General features: G+C 33.6%; 3 protein-coding genes across 9 annotated transcripts in view; 2 read left to right on the top strand and 1 right to left on the bottom strand.

The window, feature by feature from the left end:
• Positions 1–3116, top strand: part of LOC111506437 (uncharacterized) — an 84430-nt gene extending 81314 nt beyond the window's left edge. For all 6 annotated transcript variants that reach the window (XM_074173747.1, XM_074173748.1, XM_074173745.1 and 3 more), the window contains one exon: positions 2782–3116. In XM_074173747.1, coding sequence (XP_074029848.1) covers positions 2782–3116 — 335 coding nt within the window. The remainder of the gene's footprint in view (positions 1–2781) is intronic.
• A 3417-nt stretch (positions 3117–6533) lies between these two features.
• Sse (extra spindle pole bodies like 1, separase) lies at positions 6534–16100 on the top strand. Of its 2 annotated transcripts, none has more exons than XM_023171167.2 (11): positions 6534–6805; positions 6867–7124; positions 7199–7366; positions 7455–7603; positions 7660–7784; positions 9297–9531; positions 9754–10061; positions 10136–10303; positions 10641–10789; positions 11676–11889; positions 15975–16100. In XM_023171167.2, the coding sequence occupies exons 1-10, from the start codon at positions 6721–6723 to the stop codon at positions 11864–11866; spliced, it is 1836 nt and encodes a 611-aa protein (XP_023026935.2). In that variant the 5' UTR covers positions 6534–6720; the 3' UTR covers positions 11867–11889; positions 15975–16100. The 2 variants fall into 2 exon arrangements, with proteins under 2 accessions (XP_023026935.2, XP_023026934.2); XM_023171166.2 differs by lacking the exon at positions 15975–16100 and adding an exon at positions 11959–12081.
• On the bottom strand, positions 13970–20580 carry Acat2 (Acetyl-CoA acetyltransferase 2). Its single transcript, XM_074173742.1, is given in 9 exon segments — positions 13970–14349; positions 16005–16159; positions 18727–18988; positions 19053–19174; positions 19177–19244; positions 19294–19353; positions 19355–19404; positions 20277–20398; positions 20456–20580. Coding segments are annotated over 9 exon segments (1164 nt in total). The 5' UTR covers positions 20499–20580; the 3' UTR covers positions 13970–14067.
• Positions 20581–20944: the final 364 nt, after the last annotated feature.

Raw genomic sequence — 20944 nt, 5'->3', positions numbered from 1 at the left:
AAGTGATCTAGTAAGGCAATAGACATTCAAATAATAGTTGACGTTTTAGTTGAAGTATTTGTGTTTCGAAAGTGAAATAGAGTTAAGTTTGATTATTCAGTGTAGTCAATTATTGGTCAACCCACGGGTAAAAACGTAACAATGTGTTTTCAAAATAAAGCGCTCAAAATGCAAAAATTATTATGATTTTTTACACATCTGCTGGTTTTGCAAAATCTATACTGAAAATAAACAACAAGTATGAAAGTTACAAAAATAAGAATGCTAAATTGTAAAACAAATAAATAAGTAATTGTTGCCATAAATTGAAATTAATAAATTTTTTTGGCGAGATTATTTATACATTTGAAGTTGAGATGATTCTGCAACGTTACATGGCAGGCGGACTGCGAATAGCAATGATACTCCCCTAGGTGGTACGAGAAGTTATTAACATTGCCTACTCGGAACACGAGGCTAATGACCGTAGCACTCGATGCCGTTGACATATAAAAAAAATATGTGAGATGTCAAATATATACAAAATTAAATTAAAAAGAAATAAAATGATGGAGATGAATGATAAATGCAAAAATTGAAAAAATTAAAAATAAGAAAATTATTCCAAAACAATTCACTTCACGGTCGCTTCGATTGTGGATACTGATAATCGAAACGTAGTGAAGTAATTTTCTGACTAATTAACTAACTGGAAACAAAGCCTCAAATTTACGTACAGTTTAATATACCATTAATATACCCGGCTCCGTCTAATATCTCCATTCTGGAGAGATTGCAAAACAAGTTAATAAGGATGATTGTGAATGCTCCTTGGTTCGTGCGGAATGAAGCCATCCGCAAAGATTTGCAGCCACCTTCCATTCGTAAGTCCATTCAGTCGAGGAATCAGCGAGTTTTTGATTGCGCAGAAACTCACAATAATCCGTTAGTTAGGGAAGCTATGGATTATGCTGAAGACAACCCCTCCCGATATAGAAGGCCCCGACACTGTCGAATGAGCCTCCGTTAAAAGATGAACAATCTTTTCATCCATCTCACCTTAGCCAGGTAAGGGTACACCGTGAAGGGCGGCACTGATGTCTGAGGACATTCATGTCGCCATCCTACCATCAGTCATGACCCATTTGTCCCTCTGACAAACATCAGTTGAAAGGGTAAGGCAGCCAGGCTCCAACCTGAACGAGGACGACTTTCCACCCCAGATTAAACGATCAGAAATCAAGAAAGTAACTGTAAGATGTTTTGGTGAAAGAACAGATACAATTGCGGGTTTTTTTCAGAAAAAAATGTGGAAGTGGCAATCAGGCCACACATGCCAGGTTATCTAACGGAGAAATCATATGTTAAAATGTAAGACCCGGTTAGTCCTTAGCTCGCAGAAGTTTCGACTTTTGAGAGTGCTCGTTCGAAGGGGGGCGACAGCAGGTTAACGGAAAAACATATTTTTTAATGCCAAAGATAAAGTGGACAAGATGGAGAAAACTGGAGTTTATAAGCTTAAGTGTCCGGAGTGTAATACTGTTTATGTGGGACTATGTGGCCGAAATGTCTCAAAACGCTATGCTGAATATGAAAGGTCCTTTAGACTAGGTAAAACTAATTCGACGTTTTCAAACCATTCCTTGGAATGCAACCACAAGTTCCCGAATCCAAAGGATGCGAAAATTTTGCAAGCAAGGGTTGGAAATTCAATTATTTAAATTTTTGGAAATGCATAAGCATTGCGGATGTAACCTGCTGACAGATCAAATCGATCTAGTTTACTCACCGGTTTTCAAATTAGCGTATCGACATTGTCACAGGTAAATAAAATTCAGGTACTCATTTAAGTACCTCTATTATTACCTGTGGTGTTTAGATATATAAGGGCTAACATTATCTATTATTTTCTGTTTATTGAATTCGTTTCAAAATGTCCTTATAGGACGAAACTACAGTAACGATGGTTACAAAAACAAGTGGAAAAAAAATAGAAAGTTGTATGTCTCATTTTTCATGATGGTCTCCTACCACGTAGTAACGGCTACATCCATCGATCTACTTTATTATTTAATCATTTTTATTTAATTTGTTCGTCCATAGATTCCAATTCTGTTAACACATTTTTCGGACAATGGAAGTCAGAACTTATAACGTTCATTCTTATATACTTCCTGATGCATTTGTTCCCATGGTCGGACTCTGGGAACGGGCCGGCGATGTCCCAATTTTCCCACGGTTCCAGCATCTTATTTGTTTTCTTTCAGACAAAACTCCTTTTATCACCTTTCTAATAGTGGCCTGGCTCTTGCAGGATTGTTTTGCAGCCTCAAACTCCAGAACGATTGCCAGTGCATCCACGAGATGTTTGAGATGAGCTAGAGTTAAGGCCTGCCTCGTTTCTTGGTCGCGAAGTCCATCCCAGAATGCCTGAACTGCTAACCGCTCCATTACATTTTCGCGGTGTAGCAGGATATGCCAGACGGACCAATCGAGCTATGTCGGCTTCAAACTCCTGTAGGGATTCTCCTGATTTCTGGCAGCGGTTCTTCAGCTGTGAATGTAAACGTGTTCTAGGTGTGCCTGTCCATACCGTAGTTCAAGATGCTTTATGAGTTGGTCATAGTATTTCGCGGTATATCTGGTCGCGGTTGGGATCGATCGAGCGATTGGTAATAAAGATTATTGGTAATGAAGATGATTGGTACCAGAAACTGTATTCATGAGGCATTTACAAGCCAACTGGTTTTTTACGGTACTCTTCATGCGGTCAACTCTTGATAAATATATTTTTATTTTCAGCAAAGAACCCGCCGCCGTTATGTTTGCCGGTCCCTGTTCCTTATATTCCAGTGCAAGTACAAGCATGTGCAAAACTGTTCAACGTATTCACTCCCGGTCGAAACTTGCACATGTGTTTTGATTTCGAGACACGAATTCAAAATGCTGCAATTTTAGTTCTGCATTTCGACTGCATGAGAATGGGTACTGACGGCATTGCGCTAGTAAAACCAGAAGATGGAGGAGGGCTTCCCATATCTACGCCATCAACTACGACAGACGGACAAATTGACGCTGACATATATGACGATGTCACTGAAATTAAAAAATATATTTCAATGGATACTGTTAATTAATAAATATTGTGCTTTTTCAAATTGTTTTTGAATGCCGAAGACTAAATTTATTATATACTTCAATTTGATCTCAGAAAAAAGCAGACATTTACATATTTTTTCAATTCCTCTTTCTCTATGAATTTCGTTCTCCCATAATCGTGAAATAAAAACATTGAAAGCAACCTTCATATGGGTTATATTTGTAAAATATTACAGTTTTTATTCAAATATATCAAATGACACGTTTCTAGAAAAATAAGTAGAATTTGAAAACGCGATTTTCGTTCAGCAAGAGAGATTTCGTTGTTGCAAAAGAGTTAGACACTACTATCACAAGATCAGTTTATTTTGCACAAATTGAGTCCTATTTACGTTATGGAATTTGTTTCTGGGGAAATTGTGCAAAATTTCGTTTCAATATGGTATTCTCTCTACAAAAAAAGATCCATCAGATATTTATGCAAGGATAGCTACAGGGATTCATGCCGCCCATTATTTGTGAAGCAAAAAATTCTGACCTTAGTATGTCTTTTTATTTTGGAAACAGTGTGTCTTATCCACAAAAAAAATAAAAATCAATTTAGTAACACCTCAACTTATAGTACACGTCAGTCTTACTCCGTTTCCCTTCCCACACCTTCTCTAGCCCTTACACAAAATTATATTATTTTCAATAGCAAGATGTTTTTAATCACCTTCCCATTAATTTAAGGCGAATATATAATGAAAAGAAATTCAGAAAAGAAAGTGAAAGAATTCCTTGTTGGAAGGCCCTATTATAGTGTGGACAAATTCTACCAATGTCTATCGAGTAATTGGCATGTAGCTTTGTGTAAACAAGTTATTGAAACACGAAATGGCTATCAATGTTCATTATGTAGCATTATATAAATTCATGTACTTATATTTGTATCTGTTCAGCTGGACTTATTGTTCTATCCATATACTATGCTCTTGTCTCTAAGCATTATTTTATAGTTTATATTTGTTAATTGTCCCATATACATGTTTTACTTCACTAGAATGTATATGGATACAAAGAATTCATAACCTCCAATGGAATTTATACTTTCTTAAAGTTGCTAACGCATATCTCATCTATATTACTTTCATCTGGACGATGTAAGAAAATTATATCTTAAAATCTTAACCACATGAAAATGCATAGAAACCCTAGTGTTTAAACTTTGTTCACATGTTGATAGATGTACGGAGGGAGGAGGGTTTCAAGTGATTACACCATGGTATTTATATGCATCTTGAATAATACATCTATTGCGATTCCATAACAAAGAGGCGTATTCGCCGTATACCAGTTTTTACATTTTTTTAATACAATCTCTAAGTGATCATATAACTGACCACATGTAAAATAGAAAATTCATAAGTGGTTTTATAGTATTATTATTATTGTTCAGCAGAGCTGGCCATCGGCCGAGATGCAGGTAGCCCTGAGTAGAACATTTCTCTCTCTATACGTGGTCAGTTAGATCTTATTTTGCAATACAGGGGGCTATGATTGAATTGCAAAAATTTATTCTCCGTTGAGGTAAAGTTTGGAACCCTTACTTTTTCATTCATTTCGCTTGTTATAGATATGAAAATTCACTGGTAAGTTTGTTCTTTTGTCTGATTCTGATACTTTTCGACAACAAGGTAAAAGTAAACCATCGACACCCCAGTTTTCATTAAATTCACCTAACATTCAGTTCTCGTAATTTAAAAATTGACGCGTAAACAGTAATTTTCCCCGAAGCCGAAACGTTACAACGTTGGCAAGTCATTTTGGCGCTTGGCTAAACTACGTTTAATATTCTATGGTGCATACCGCAAACTTTCAAGCTTGGCGTGAGTTTCAAGTGGGCTTACGCAAACTTCGCTTTGCAGAGAAAACGGTGAATACGGGCAATAAACAAATTTTTTTCAGATGGTACAAAATTACATTTTGTTGACATCGAAAAGATTATTATTATTATTACATATAAATAAAGGCTGAGGACAAAGTCCTATGTGAGCCTAAAAACGAAGGATATCAACAAGTTATTACAATGCATGCAAAAAGAAAAGAAAAATAATTAATATATACATAGAGCCGATTAAGCAAATGTCTATTTTGTTTTTGAAACTGTTCACTGAGTCGGAATTCATAACATCGCGTTGAGTAAGTTATTCCATGTTTCGAAAATACGATTCACCAAAAAATATTGTCTCTGCCTCGTTGCGAATTTTTTCTTTTTTAATTTGAGTGTGTGACCACGTAACCGCGAATAAGTGTTGAAAAAAGTTCTTTCTGATTAGCATAATTATACTTAGCTATACGGAAAGATATGATGAGGTCCCCACGGAGTCGACGTTGGTCAAAAGCTAGCAGTTGTGCAATCCTCAGTCTTTCGGGATAAGTTGGACGCACTTCACCAAAAGTCATACGCGTGGCTCGACGCTGTACATTTTCCAACAAGTCCCTATCACGCACCAGAACAGGACACCACACTGGTGTGGTGATTGGACGAACGTAGGTTTTGTAGAGTTTTATAGAACTTGAATATGATAGATGGAGTAACGTTTTGCGGATGAAGTAAATCTGCGCGTTTGCATGTGGATATTATATGTTCGGACCAAGTTAAGTCGGTATTAATAAAGTCTACATTTGAGGACAGTGTACGTAACGAGTGGCCGCTTATTGTGTACGTATGGAGTGGATTGTTCTTTCTTTGATGAAGTACGACGCATTTGTCGACGTTAAGAGGTAGAAGCCAATCCTCGCACCACTGACTAATCGAGTTGAGGTCTTCTTGAAGGGAATGATGTTCGACTAAGGCATTTCCATACAGTTTAGTATCATCGGCATAAAACGGCCTGCTGGACTTTATGTGAAGAGCAAGATTACTTGCATAAACAACGAAGAGGAACAGATCCCTGGGGAACTCCACTTGTGACTTGTCTGTACCAAGATATTTCAATACCGCAGAGACATCTACCGTTCTATATCAAAATGTGATATTACAGATATGTAGATGACAAAGTTTTTATAGTTGACTACTTTGGGAAAAAGAAAAAAAATCAACGATGCTCCACTATGATCATGAGTGAAAAGTATCTATTTAAGTGTGTTAATCGTTACGAACAAACATTCAGGTTTTTTATCCCAAACGAACTAACATTCCCTTTTGATTCAGATGATTTGTAGCAGGAATTGACTTACAGTCTCTCAGAACCGGGGTTCATCTCTGGGTTTTAGTTCTGTGGTTCGTACGAAATATATGCGAACCCTGTGCAATAAAATATGCTTTGCATCATAAATGAAGTTTTAACCTCAGAGTTATTATTACTCTGAAATCTCAGAGTTATTATTACTCTGAGGTTTTAACCAACCAGCAATTCAAAATGTAATGTCTATGACAAGAATTTCTATCCAATTTGATCTATGACAAACGACAAGATAGTGCAAATCGGTGTGTGTATGGTAGGTGTTTATTGGCTGAAATCTGAAATGTATTCTCCAAATGATCTAGCCACAGAATAGTAAATTATCTATTCTGTGATCTAACCGCGAACCAGTTATTTAGCCGTTGAATTGTCTTAAATATGTGTACAGTCCGGAACCCAGAATTTTAAATAAGACATGGATTCAAACGAGAAATTCAAGATTTTGAACCTACTGAAAGAACTAGAAAATGTTCACTATCCTGCAGGGCCCTTATATCAGAGTAAAAATGAAAAAAATGTAATTCCTAATATTTTCAATGATCATGAAAATTATTTCTTCAGGAATAAATAGTTGTAAAGCTCTAATCAACGAGAATGATAATGAACTAGAAAGCATCTACTACCTTTCTGAAACACATTCTCCAGGATTACGAAGTAGAACAGTATTAAGGTATGAAAAACTTTTAGCAAATGATCCTGTTTCACAAAACATCACTCACCTGCAAAAGAGTCGAGATAATCTGGCTTTCAAATGCTCTACATATCCAAAAAATGACAGAATTAGAATTATGTTAGAACAAATGCAAGAGATGCCAAAAGGTAATTTGATGTGTTTTCTTTTTCGTGAAGGAATAATGTTAACAAGTCTAAACATATTTGTATCTTTTTCTCAGAATGGACGGTTGTACAGTTGACACCCCAATATAATTCAAGAGACATTTTAAATGAAGATAACAATGTATATCATACAAACCCCATTCATATTTCTGTTTTCTCATGTGGGCAAAATGAAACTAGACCATTTTTAATAAATGTTGGGGCACCAAAAGATCCAGTAACTGGTATGTATTAAATCAACCTTGCCAAATATGTAGTTCAATACATATAAAATTCCAATTATTTTTTGTAATGTATTTTAATTCAAAATAGGAAATAATATAGAGCTTGCCCAGGAAATGAACTCAATAGTCAAAGGCAATATTGAAGTGCTCACAAGTAACAAGAAAAAAATGTTTAGAAATCAAAAAGAGAAAATGGATTATATTGAAAGAAGACAATTAATTGAAGACAGATTAAGGGTGATACTTATATTTTAGTTGCTTTTGTGCAATAATACATGTCTCCTTTTTTTCAGAATATTGTCAAAGTAATGCAGGATATGTGGCTGAAAGAGTGGAGATGTTTATTAACGGGAAAATATTGTGATGAAAATTTGGAAGAAAAAATAAAGACTGAAATGGACACCTATTTTAAAAAAGAGTGAGTTTTCAAGAATATCATTTTATAAACTCGTGATGCACTGTTTGGAACCTTTGGTGTAGTAATGAATATTACTGGAGTTTTTTCCCAAAGACAAACCGTTATTTTATCACCTTGGCATGTGTTTCGATCACCAAGTGATCATCTTCAAGAGGGAGATCAAACTGTTTGATCTACCTCTGCCCTCTGTCATTTACTACAAAGCTAGTGTTGGATCATCAATACTGTATTTCTGAACTCTGGTTTCAACTAGTTTTATTGAAATACAGTTGATGTGTGACGTCCAAGATTGGCTTTGCAACAAATCATCTTGGAGAGCCACATTTATCTTTGATATTCATGGATTGGGTCTTCTATCAATCCCATAGATGCCATCTTCATGAACGGGAGGTATTATCACATTTACTTACGCAGGCATGTCCTTCAAGGAAAGTTGGGACTAGCAAACCATTAGTGGTTCAGTCTAGCTCTGCTGATGCACTGTCTAGTATTGTATCACATTTTTTGGGCACTGACTCACCCCAAATTAAATCAAATTTAAATACTGAAACGCATTTTATCCACCTGTAATGGTTTTGTATCACACAGAATGGTCAATTTTTAAGGTGTCATTAATGATGTTTCAAATTGGAGAACACATATAGACCAAAAATATAAAAGCTTCGGTTCAATTTTCTGTTTGTGTCATTGAAAAACTCCTCACCTGTATTGTTCTATTATTGCACTTGGATATAAAAAAACTCTGAATGTTGGCTACTGTTATTGTGATGATTGTCAATGTGTATTTCTCAAACTACACTGGACATTTACATGAGTATTGGAATTTATCATACCAATAGTGCATTTCATGATCATACTGCCAAAATTTATAGAAAACTAAGACTCATTAATGTTAAAGCAGTTTTGTTTTTGCTTACATTTTAATTATGAGACACAATTCGTTTCAATTGTATTTTTTTATCATTTATTGGCAGATTTATTCAATTGTGCATTAAAATGCATAGGATTTTTATTGAATAATTGTGTAAATCTGCCAATCATTTTTTTCTCTAAACATTCTCATGTCAAAATCGACCTTTATTGAATGTAATTTTTTCATTCCTCACACAATTTGGTCAAACGAATATTTGTCTTTTTATTCATAGGATAACTGGGTTGGAAATTACAAAAACAGTGAATACATTCTATGCAGCACTCTCAAAAACCATTTACACTTCAAACTGAATGAAATAAATAAAATAATGCGATTTTGTTTTCCCAATCTCTTGGATAAGATTTTGATTCAAAATATAGTGCAGTTTATAAGAAGTTTGGGAAACAAATTCATTATCAAAGGAGTCAATACCAAAAAAATCCTATTATTAAATTGCTATGAATTTCAATGAAAATTGTATAAATCTTCCAATCATCTTTTCTGTAAACATTCTCAAGTCCAAACCGATTTTCATTGAATGTAATTTTTTTAATTATCACACAATTTGGCCAAATGAATATTTGTCTTTTTATTCATAGAGTAACTGGGTTGGAAATTACGAAAAAAACTGAATACATTCTATGCAGCGCTCTCAAAAACTGTCTACACTTGAAACTGAATGAAGTGAAGAAAATAGTGCAATTTTGTTTTCCTGATCTCTTGGATAAGATTTTGATTCGAAATATAGTGCAGTTTATAAGAAGTTTGGGAAACAAACTCATTACCAAAGGAGTCAATACCAAAAAATATCCTGTTATCCTAGTTTTACATGACGTAAGTATGTTATCCCGCCACCCAATTTTTCATCTTCATGAAGTTACTAAGTCACTTTACTACATTGGACAGTACTAGACCAGTATCTTTGCCACATTTTTGTGAATGAATTTCATCTGCAGAAAAAAAACAAATTACTATCCAAGTATGAATAATTAATTTAATTCCAATAAAATTATAATTGTTTGTTATTTATTTTAAAATATTCAATTATTTTCTTAGACGCTTGACTGTTTTCCATGGGAAATGATAGATGTTCTTCAAGACGAATCTGTCTCAAGACTGCCTTCCCTCCATTTCGTATACTGCTTATTTAAAGAACACCAAAACGATATTGTGGATGGTCACAAAGTGATTACAAGTTACGACAAAGGCACATATATTGTCAATCCTGACATGGATCTTCAATCAATGGAGACGAGGATGATGAATTTTTTCAACTATTGGACTCCAGGATGGACGGGAACCTCAGGATACCAGCCCAGCAAAGATGAGTTTTTTGAATTGCTTACATCTAGCGATATTTTCTCGTAAGTAGTCATTAGATAGCTAGAAAGTAGCGATTAAGTAGGTCAATTCTTCTCGACTTTTTTGTACATTGAAGGTATATCGGACATGGAAGTGGAAGTCATCTGATGTCGATGGATAAGATTCAAAAGACCCATGTTAAGGCTGTTGTTCTTCTTTTTGGTTGTGGTAGCACAAAAATTACACGATTGGATCCTCAAGTGGAAATGTTCGGACATTACCATATGTACCTCATAGCTAGGTGGTAAGTCAAGTTCCGTTGTCCATTATGGTTTAAAATCTATTTAAATATGTCCATTATGGTAATGATAATTACTTATAAACCCAATGTGAAGTGAAAAAGGTCATATGTAAAAATGGTGCACTTTACAGGGGAGCATAAAACAATGTTTATTTCCTTATGATTTAACCATCTGCCGTTTCTTTGGAAAATAATATCCAATTACACCATTAAATCATGAGGGCACATTTTTATCTAGGACCTTTTGCACTTACAATAATTAAAAACTCCATGTGTCACTAACATGGCTTAATCAGTGCTTCCAATTATGGTCAATTGGTAATTTTTCTTTAATTTTCAGCCCATGTGTTGTTGGAATGTTATGGGAGGTAACTGATATTGACACAGATACACTTACATCAGATTTTCTGAGTCATTGGATACCTTCAGAAGCTCCAATCCACTGGAAGTATGTAGATAAAACCAAATGGAAGAAAGCAGAAGAAAAGAGTAAGATTAATTTTTAAATATTATCTGGGAGAGTTGAAAGATTGTTCAAATTGATAGATTTGATAGTTGGAAGTTTAATTTTGCACAAGTAATGGGCTCATGAAGTAATCCAATTTTGGGTGGGAAAGAATCAGTTTAATGGGAATTTGGGAATATATGCATACACAAGTAGTGAAAGATTTTTTTTTCACTTTCCAAATTCTGAAAAGGAGTTCATTAAAATTCTCTGATTCCTTTCACAAAAAAGAATTTAGTTCATAAATTTGTGAAAGATATTTGAATTCCATTAGATTTTCACTATATGTGTTGTTTAAAATGTTTTTTTCGTTAACCAGCTATCACACCCCTACGAACGATAACCCTCAGAATTCGAAACTTGTGCGAGCTAAGGACTATCGAGGTCTTACCTTTTAACGTGTGATTCCTAACACGGGTTGGACGATAGCAAGTGAAAATTGAGCGTTCAGCCTGGGGCTTGAACCATCGACTCACACATCAGCCGATTGACTGAGAACAAAGCACCCATGTCGAACCACCGGGCTACCGGGAATGTCTCTATGATCAACAAAAATCTTTCATCAGACCAATGACCTGAGATTGATTACCCTTTCCGGCCCCTACTCTAGTCAAAGACTAGGCTAACCTGTGCATGTTGAAATTAGAGAAAATAACTGTAAATTTTGGAAATCACTAAAAACTATTCTGTAGTTGACCATATTATAATTTAGAATAATTTCATGAGGATACTTTGTTTCTTTGGGCAACAAAGCAAACCCTTATTATTATTAATATGAAATTTCTCCACAGAAAATTACTTTCGATACCATTCATTTGACAGAAAAAGTAACAAAATGTATAGCTTTGGATAATATTAAACTAATTTCAGTAAAATTGGTTCGAAATGTAACAATTCTTGAGGATGGACAACTATGGGAACCCGAGTTACTTAGAGCACTAGTCTTAGCAAAAAAAGGCCTGAGATATAATATGACGAAGGCAGCATGTGTAGTGAGAGGCCTGCCAGTTATAATCAAATCACTGGGATCGATGAGCGAGTCAAAAGGGACACAACTGTGAAATTAAATCAGAATATATTTAAGGTGAGATAAAAATAACCTACATAATTTAATTATGAAAAATTTTAAATAAACTGAGTAATTTCATTTCAGGTAATTCCCATTAAATCTTTAAATCTATTAGAAATAAAGATTACTTTTATGAATATTTGTAATTTCTATGTGTGTAAATTACTCTGATATTTTTCCAGAAATTAAAGTCATCGTTACTGAGCATGAAACGTTTTCATTTCCAATTTTAACAACTAGTTGAACAACTGAGAAAAAGGCATTTCGATATTTAAAAAAACGACTTAACAGGTTGAAAGCCAACTACTCCGATCGGAGTATAAGGGCACCAATCGGCGATGCCACTGACTCCGATCAGAGTGTTGTGTATGCCTAACTTGTAAAGATCAGTATTCATTCGGCGTTGGCTAGAAAAAGTTTTAGCTGCACTGGTGTCCTAAACACAATTATTGAGCACGTGTTATAGTTGGTTACGCGGTTTTTATTTTTGGTGTCGTTAAACATGGACGCCAAACCTGGACCTTCTGGATTGCTGAAAAAAGAACATAATTTACATGTGTACAGTAAGAAAGCACTCACAGAAGTGTTTAGAAGATAGCGGTGGTGACGAATATTTGCCAGAGTCCGAAGATGAATATCCCCCCGAATCCCTTTATTTATCTTGAAGTGTGTCACTTTTGCCCGTAACAATATAACTGAATTTGTCACAAATGCGGATATACATGGTAGAGACACCCGTCATGGGAAACTGTTAAGAACCCCCTCACACAAAACGGTTCACTTTAGATGCTCCCCACTATTTAATACAACAAACTGTTATAATAACTTGCCGGCATCTATTAGGAAAATCGAGTCAGATAAACTTTTTAAAATTGAGGTGAAGAAACTTCTCTTACAGAAGTGTTACTACAGTCTTGAGGAATTCTTGCACGACACTTTTTCATGACATTTTGAGAGTATTTGCTAGAGCTTCTCCGATTTTTTATATAATACTTCTATGTTGTGAAAGTTTGTGGACGTGAACCATATTTATTGTTTTTGTATTGTTCAACTTGTGTAGCTTTAATTATGACTTAGCACATGTACTCAATGTACCAAAGTGTCAAATAAATAAATAAATCAGAAAGTGATTCAGATGCACATGGTGATGACCAGTGGTTAGGAAATATTCCAGCTTCAACTAATGCGCAAGAGAAATTCAAGTGCACAAAAACAGGCACATTGAAACAGTTTACATTAAAAAAAAATCAAGAGCTGTTAGTACCGATTTCGGGCAGAGGCAGACCTATAGATTTTTTCAGAATTATAATTGACGACACGTTTTTGTCCCAAATTGCAGACCAGACAAATGATTATACTATTCAAGTTTTTTTAGTAGTGGAATATCTGCAATGTCACGTTGCATTGAGAATATTCATATTACTTTAATTTTTTATGATTATTTGGGCATGAACCAAATTGATTCTTGTATTCTTATGTGATGTTACCAGTTTAGTTTTTATGTCAATGAAAATAAACGTATTTTACGTAATTATGGTATGTTCTAATCGTATTATTGTTAAAATAAAACGCCTCTGACCGAAGTGTTCGGTATCTGGTGAAAATTTAATGCTCGACGCCACGCACTCCAATCAGAGTTTATTTTATCTTGATTTTAAAAATAGAAAGAGAATAACAAACATAATAACACTATTATTTAGATAATATGTGACATAAAGGAAGGCAAAGAAACATAACGGCATCCGAGAGTACCTCAAAAATATGGTCGGCAGTCAACCTGTTAATACATGTTGAAAGGCATTTTCAACATCTTTAATTATATCCAATGAGGTTGTTAAAATAAATTTCAATGGTCAGTTGTATTTGATAATACTTATTTGAGCAGTCTTCACTTATAGCCAAATCGTTCAGAGGATAAAGTTCGTTAACAGGAATATTTCTGCATTTTTCTCATTGTTATTCATTTTATATCTATATTTGTATTTCATAGACAATAATACTCCCTTTTCCTCAGAAGAGGAGATTGGTTACTAAACTGTACTTCAAATGTAATCATCTTGATTGATTGATTGATTTGAAATGGTAAATTACAAAATCAATTGATTGTATATTTATTTATAATAACAAATATATATCTTGTAAAAAATACTGTCACATACATAAAATTTCAACAAAATAGGGCACCATTCTTTATCAACACATTTCTATGGCCATCGCTATTCCCATTCCCCCTCCAATACATAGGGCAGCAACTCCTTTCGACTTCTTAGTTCTTTTCAAATTATGAATCAATGTAACTAACACTCTAGCTCCCGAACACCCAATAGGATGACCCATAGCTATGGCTCCACCCGTTATATTTACTTTGGCTTCATCTATTTCTAACATCTTGTTGACAACGATACTCTGTACTGCAAAAGCTTCATTTAGTTCATACAGATCCACGTCTTCTTTTGACCATCCAACTTTTTTCAGCTGAAATAAATATAAAAATAAGTGATTTGTTTGTTGACTCAATACCACATAGCTTTGATCTATATTAACTAATTATAAAATAATCTATGATGTTGAACCTGAGAGGATATGACAAAAGGTAGAGCAAAAAAAAATCAATATAATTTTTTATAGATTCTAAGTCTGTCAATAAACTTAACAAATGAAAACCAACAGCTTTCTGAATCTGTTAATAAAGTCCTGAATTCCAAGACTAGCTAATATTTTGGTTCTAAAATATCTGTATAATAAAATCTCATAGTACAAAATGATGTATTGAGGCTATTTCACAATTAAAAATACCTGTAACGAATGAAACAAAAATTTATTTGCATTCCTAATGTCAATAGGGTTGAAAATAAATTGAATTCTAAATAGGTCACTTTTAGGTCGAATATTCTTGATATATAAAAGGTCTGTTGAAAAAATAAGATGAATGTTAAAATTTCGCGGGCTACGTGAATTTGATAAGCGATTTTCCTTTTTTTTTATGTTGGTACAGTCGTCTTGAACATATGTTCACAGTTTCAGCTATTAAGCATGTTGGATCAAAGAATTTGCATCAAATTTTGTGCAAAATTTTGAATCAAGTGCTCAATAACACTTGAAATGCTGACAGTGGCATACGGTGATTGTACTGTCGAGACAGAAAAATGTTTACAAGCTTTTTATAGAAGGTCGAGAAGATGTGAATGACGACGCTTGCCCTGGACGCCCCAGCACATCAACAACCGATAAAAATGTTGAGAAAGTGAAGATTATTGTTATGGAGAATCGTCGAATCACTATTAGAGAAGTTGCTAAGTTGTCGGCATATCGATTGGCTCATACCATGCAAATTTTTATTCACCAGATTTAGCCCCCTGCGACTTTTCCGTTCCCAAAATTGAAAAGACCCATGAAAGGACGGGGTTTTGCGACAATTGAGAGAGCTCAAGGACATACCAAAAAGTTCATATCAGAACTGCTTCAAGAATTGGGAAAAACACTGGCACAGGTGTATTATATCTGAGCGGGACTACGTTGAAGGGGTCAAAATAGAAATTGATTAATAAAAAAATATTTTTTGAGGAAAATGAATATTCACCTTCTTTTCGGAACAGACCTTGTATGTATGTTAACTACCTCTTGAAAACAGGCACAGCTGGTAAACGAACCATATTTGCAGAAGATAACATAATGTTGTTGCAAAGTAAAACTGGGGATGATTTGAATAATTTTGTGACTTGAAAAAAATCCAGTCATTATGACACCCTAATTTGCTATTATTCCATATATAAAAAACAAACATACTATCCTTGGTGATCTGCAATTGGAGAGTGACATTGAAAATATAAACTATACCAGATTCAGACAATCACCTGAAATTTGAATCCTACTTTGAGACTTAAAAGCTTGAATTTCCAAAAATCTAGGGACCCATATTACTAAAACTGCATATTTTGTCTTAATCAAGTTCCTTATTAGATATGATGTTCCATTTTGCACTAAGTATAACTAGTACTTAATAGAATTTGTGCTGGTTCTACAGAAAAGAACCGACAAATCTTGACCGTGTAACTCCTGCAGGCTCTTGTTTATATCGAACAAATTACTTTGTTTTTTAGGGAGTGAAAAGTCATCAAAGCAACACTTACTACATTTGTAACGGCTCCAATTGGTCCAGTTCCCATACACATTGGGTCAACTCCAACTTCTGCGAATGCTAAAACTTTTGCCAGTGGGATTAGGTGTTTACTATTCACTACAGATTCATTTGCCAGTACCAAAGCTGCAGCACCATCATTTATACCTGAAATATAAACTCTATTTGGATTCTTTGTTGAGATACCAACGAAATTCATTATTTTTCAATAAGAAATTCTAACTAATTATTACCAATACTTCTCGTTTCAATTAACAGGAAAAATTCAATAGACTTCCGAGTAACGAACAAGAAAGACTGTTCAGAACATTTGAGAAAACTGAAATTATTTTGAGCCTGAAAAAACTTTTTCATTCAGTTCATGAGTTCCTCAACTTTCGAATGAGTGACTCGAATTTTTTGTGATAGGCACTTCTTTTGACATCATTTCATCACTTTTTGTAAATCTATTTATGTGTTTACTGACATTTTTATTCTTTGTATTTTAATTTGGAATCCGTGTTTTCAAATATGACTATCTACAAATACTTTGTATATATGTGGATGAAAATATAAACTAAGCTAAAAATATCTATTGAATGTTAACATGAACACTAGGAGATTGACATGTGAGAAGGTTAGCCTCAGATTTAATAATAATAACTTCAATAAAACCCTAAACATGTTTATATGGAAAATTGAATTATACAAATACAAATATGTATCACTATACAAAGAGATTTGGAGTAAATAAAATAAAAACTATCAATTCAGTCAAAATTTGGTGGAAATCCCAATGGAAATTGAAATAAATTAATTTCACACATCAGTTAATTCTGATATTACTCCATTGCAAAAATCATTTACCATCATCAACTGATGTGTAATATTTTTCTATTTTGAATTGGGCACACTATTATAAATTATGTTTACAGTGAAGATGATTTTTCTCAAAATTGCCTTTCATTTGTATGGTTTTCAAACTATGCAATTGTCTGGTGGGATGATCATGGCTATCAGAAATAATGATACAGAAAATACTTGCACGTTTATTTTTTGTGAAATGAATAAAAATATTGATTTTTAACTTGAAAACAAACTAATAGGTTCATTTGTTGGCTCTTGAACTGGTAATTTTATAGTTTTATTTTGTAATGACTTTGATGGTTTCAACGCAGATTTCATTGCAGTACCCCAAATAAATATTGAGTACTGAAATTTAGAATATATCAGGAAAATATATTTCCAAGATTTTGAATGTCCATGTCATGTCAAATTTACATCAATGTATAATCCTAAGAAAAAATTTTTTTTCGTGTTTTACTTGAAATAAGAGGAGCCATATCATTGGGATATATACATATAACTAATTCGAATAACTTAGTGAGATTTACACTGAACAGTTTAAAAAACTATACAATAGTTTCCTCAACGTTTTCACTTCTGCTTTGAAGCCATTTTCAAGGACCACTTGAAACTGATGATATGCGACCAGACGACGGGGTCGTAATCTACCTTACCCCCAAGTCTCATCACTGGATTTGTTGTTGCTTTATTCACTTGGAACTGAACACATATTTTAATAAAATTCAATAAAAACTAGTCAGCAGTGATGCCAGATTACCATTCAAAAGCTGGTAGGTTTAAATACTTTCTATAATTTTTTTTCCGTAGAAATAATCTTATTCTAAGGTAGGTGGCTCAGAGAATCATTATCATAGCCTATCCTGGACGGTAGGCTAATAAACATAGTAGTCTACGACATTGATTTACAAAAACAGGCACCAATTTTTGAAACCCTAATTGATAGTTGAGAAATTATGCTCCGTATGGATGTGCTTGCAATCACAAATTCGTTGTGACCTTGAAAGAAAACAGAAAAGTTCTTAATAATGCCATTCTCATTTCCAGAGAAGCGAAAATAAATTTTCACTTTTCATAATACCCTAACCAAACTTATCAACCTCAAAACAAAGAATAAATAAATAGCCAATATGAAAAATACTTTCAAGTTTAATATTTTCACTTTTACACATGTGTAAACAAGTACATGTATAAACTTAAATACATTTTGAATGCGAATTGAATATTTATTCAATTTATCTGATAATTAAAATGGAATGATTGAAAACTGTCCTCTTTTTTAAGACATGAGAGGTCGCATATTTTCATTGTTAAGTTCAAACTTATGAATTAAATAGAATGGCTTGGCACTAAATCAGGTTACTACTACAACCGTACTGTATATTCAAGCCTGCTAGTGTAACCACAAGAATTATATTTTTTTTTAACTCTACACTGAGGGCACTGACGCAAATTAGATATATCCAAGTTATTTCATAATACAGATGGCCTGTAGAAAAATTATCAAAATTTCATCTGGTGTCCCCCAAAAACCAAAACTATTATTTGTGTTTTTTTAACTTAGAGCTAAGCTAACTTCATTATCTGATTTTTGCAAATGATCTAACATTTTACAAAATTATTAGGAAAGATCAGAATGCATCATAATTTTTGCTAGATATGCTATTGAATGTTTGTCAGTAATCTTTGACAAATATAAACATCTAGAAAAAATTATACTCTATTAATCATTATATTAAAAGTGCATCAAATGTGTGATTTTCATTCAACATCACTTGAAGAATGAACAAGTGAAACTATTGTAAGTTTGCACGCCTTACAAGCAAAATTTTCTCTCTAAGAAATACCAGACAAAGTATAAATATAAGTACCTGAAGCATTTCCAGGGGTGACAGTTCCGTTAGAGATGAAACAAGGCTTTAGTTTTGTCAGAGTTTCTACAGTTGTACCAAATCTTGGAAACTCATCTTTATCCAATAGTTTCTTTGTTCTTTTTTCCGGAACACCAATTATTTCTTCTGTGAAGAATCCATTCTTGATGGCCTCTTCCGTCTTATTTTGGGATTGGCATGCGTATTTATCTTGGTCTTCTCGAGGAATAGAGTATAGTTTAGACAGATGTTCAGCTGAAAAGTTCATCAACTATATATTGTCTATGTCAAACATAACACTATGATCAACTTAACTTTACATGTATTCCCATATTAAGACATCTTTTGAAAGCATCTGTTAAACCATCACTCAACAGGTATCAGATAAATTGAGTCTGTCCTAGTTTTACAGCCTCTGAGATAGGCTGCTGTTGGGCTTTTGTCATACTTCCTGGCCACCTGCTATCACAATGCCATAGTCTCCATTCCTGATAGCTTGGAATCCAAGGGCCACAGATCAAAATGATATATTTTTCAAGAAAAAATTAACATCTTTGAATATCTTACTTCAAGCCAGATCCACATAACATGTTCACCGTATATGAGGGTGATGTGTTTGGAATTTTGCCCCAATGGCTGCTGTCTAGCTGGGTTTTGACCTTGACCTGCGGTCAGCACCTAAAAATTAATCCACATCATAACAAAGAAATGTATAAATGCTCTTCAAGACACATAACTAGTTAATCTTACAATTCTATTCTTGAGCACTACCTATGATTAAACTGAATATGTAAATGGAAATGTTCCTTCAAAAAAATTATGTTTATCAACAGGTTAGAGTGAAATAGAATTCTTTCAAAATAACTTTTACAAGGACATTACTCATAAATTATTGCACATTGAAGTAACATTTTAGAATAAATAAGCAGTTGTTACAAAATGAGATTTTTTTTCAGTTTGTATATGAAAGAAACTTTTATGTGCGATCCACACATCTTTATTAAGAATTTATTTTAATTTAATTTAGTTGCTTTCTTCCTTTCTCTGGAAGTTTCCTAAATTTTTTGTATAAAGATGCAGAAGTAGAAAGCCAAAAACCTTTCTTCCCAAAAATAATCTCTCCTGAAAAATATTCCCATTTCAATTTAAATAAATACATTGAAGTGTAAAATTAAAATATTTTACAAATTTCAAACTCATTTTTTGTCGAATTTCAATTATCAATGTAGTTCAGAACCAAATAAAAATAATAATTAATTTTTTTTCACAAAAAATATGACAGAAAATATAAAGAATGATAAATGATCATAATTATGGCCAAAGTTAATAGCCATAGAGGTAATTGGTGAATTATTGAACTATTTGCTATAATTAAAAACAAATTACCAGAAAAAAACTGATTTTTCTCTAATTGAAATGCTAACTAAAATGCAATGTAGATCACTACATATTTCATTAAAATATCATGAACTAGTTTGGAAATAAGGTGAATAACACTGCCTTTCTGGATTTACTAGTTTTTATTGAAATATGTCTAGAAACTGACTCACTTGACCCATTATAATATGCTCTACATCTTCTGGATTAAGCTTGGCCCTTCTGATAGATTCAGAAATAGCAATTGCTCCCAATTCCGAAGCAGAAAATTTTTCAAATTGTCCTTGAAAACTACCTAGACATTGAACAAGACATTTAAAAACATCCATTTGAAAAATTATAGAAATCTTACCTATAGGAGTTCTACAAGCTGAAATTATGTAAACTTTATCCATTTCACAATACTACTGATGAATACTTGACTAATACTCGAAATTGAAGAGGAAATACCTTCACATAACACTTCTAATTTCCTATAAATTAATTTTTCACCTCTTAACCCCCTTTTATACCCTACATTCTCATTCCCACATCGGTTTTCCATGGTGACATTGCTGACAAATAGCATAACCTCACTTTTATATGTAATGATGCAATGTTGCCGACTATAGAGGAAAGTACTCACGGATTTCAAATGTGGAGTCAAAGAAATTTTTGACGAAGTGTTCTTTTTAATTAAACGGTTTTCTTCAGCTCACCCTGTTTGATTGTTTGAGTGAAATTTAGTAATTGAAGTTTGTCCCCCTTCCTGTACAATGTTATGTTCAGTGATCAGTGTCTAAAAAAATTGAGTGATTTCTGTTCAAATGAAAGTTCATCAATTTTATAACTTAATGCTGAA

Source organism: Leptinotarsa decemlineata, unplaced genomic scaffold, assembly GCF_025532065.1.
Source record: "Leptinotarsa decemlineata unplaced genomic scaffold, Ldec_3_MD MMD2_tig00000505_RagTag_RagTag, whole genome shotgun sequence".
Taxonomy (NCBI): domain Eukaryota; kingdom Metazoa; phylum Arthropoda; class Insecta; order Coleoptera; family Chrysomelidae; genus Leptinotarsa; species Leptinotarsa decemlineata.
This window is presented reverse-complemented; position numbering and strand designations above follow the sequence as displayed.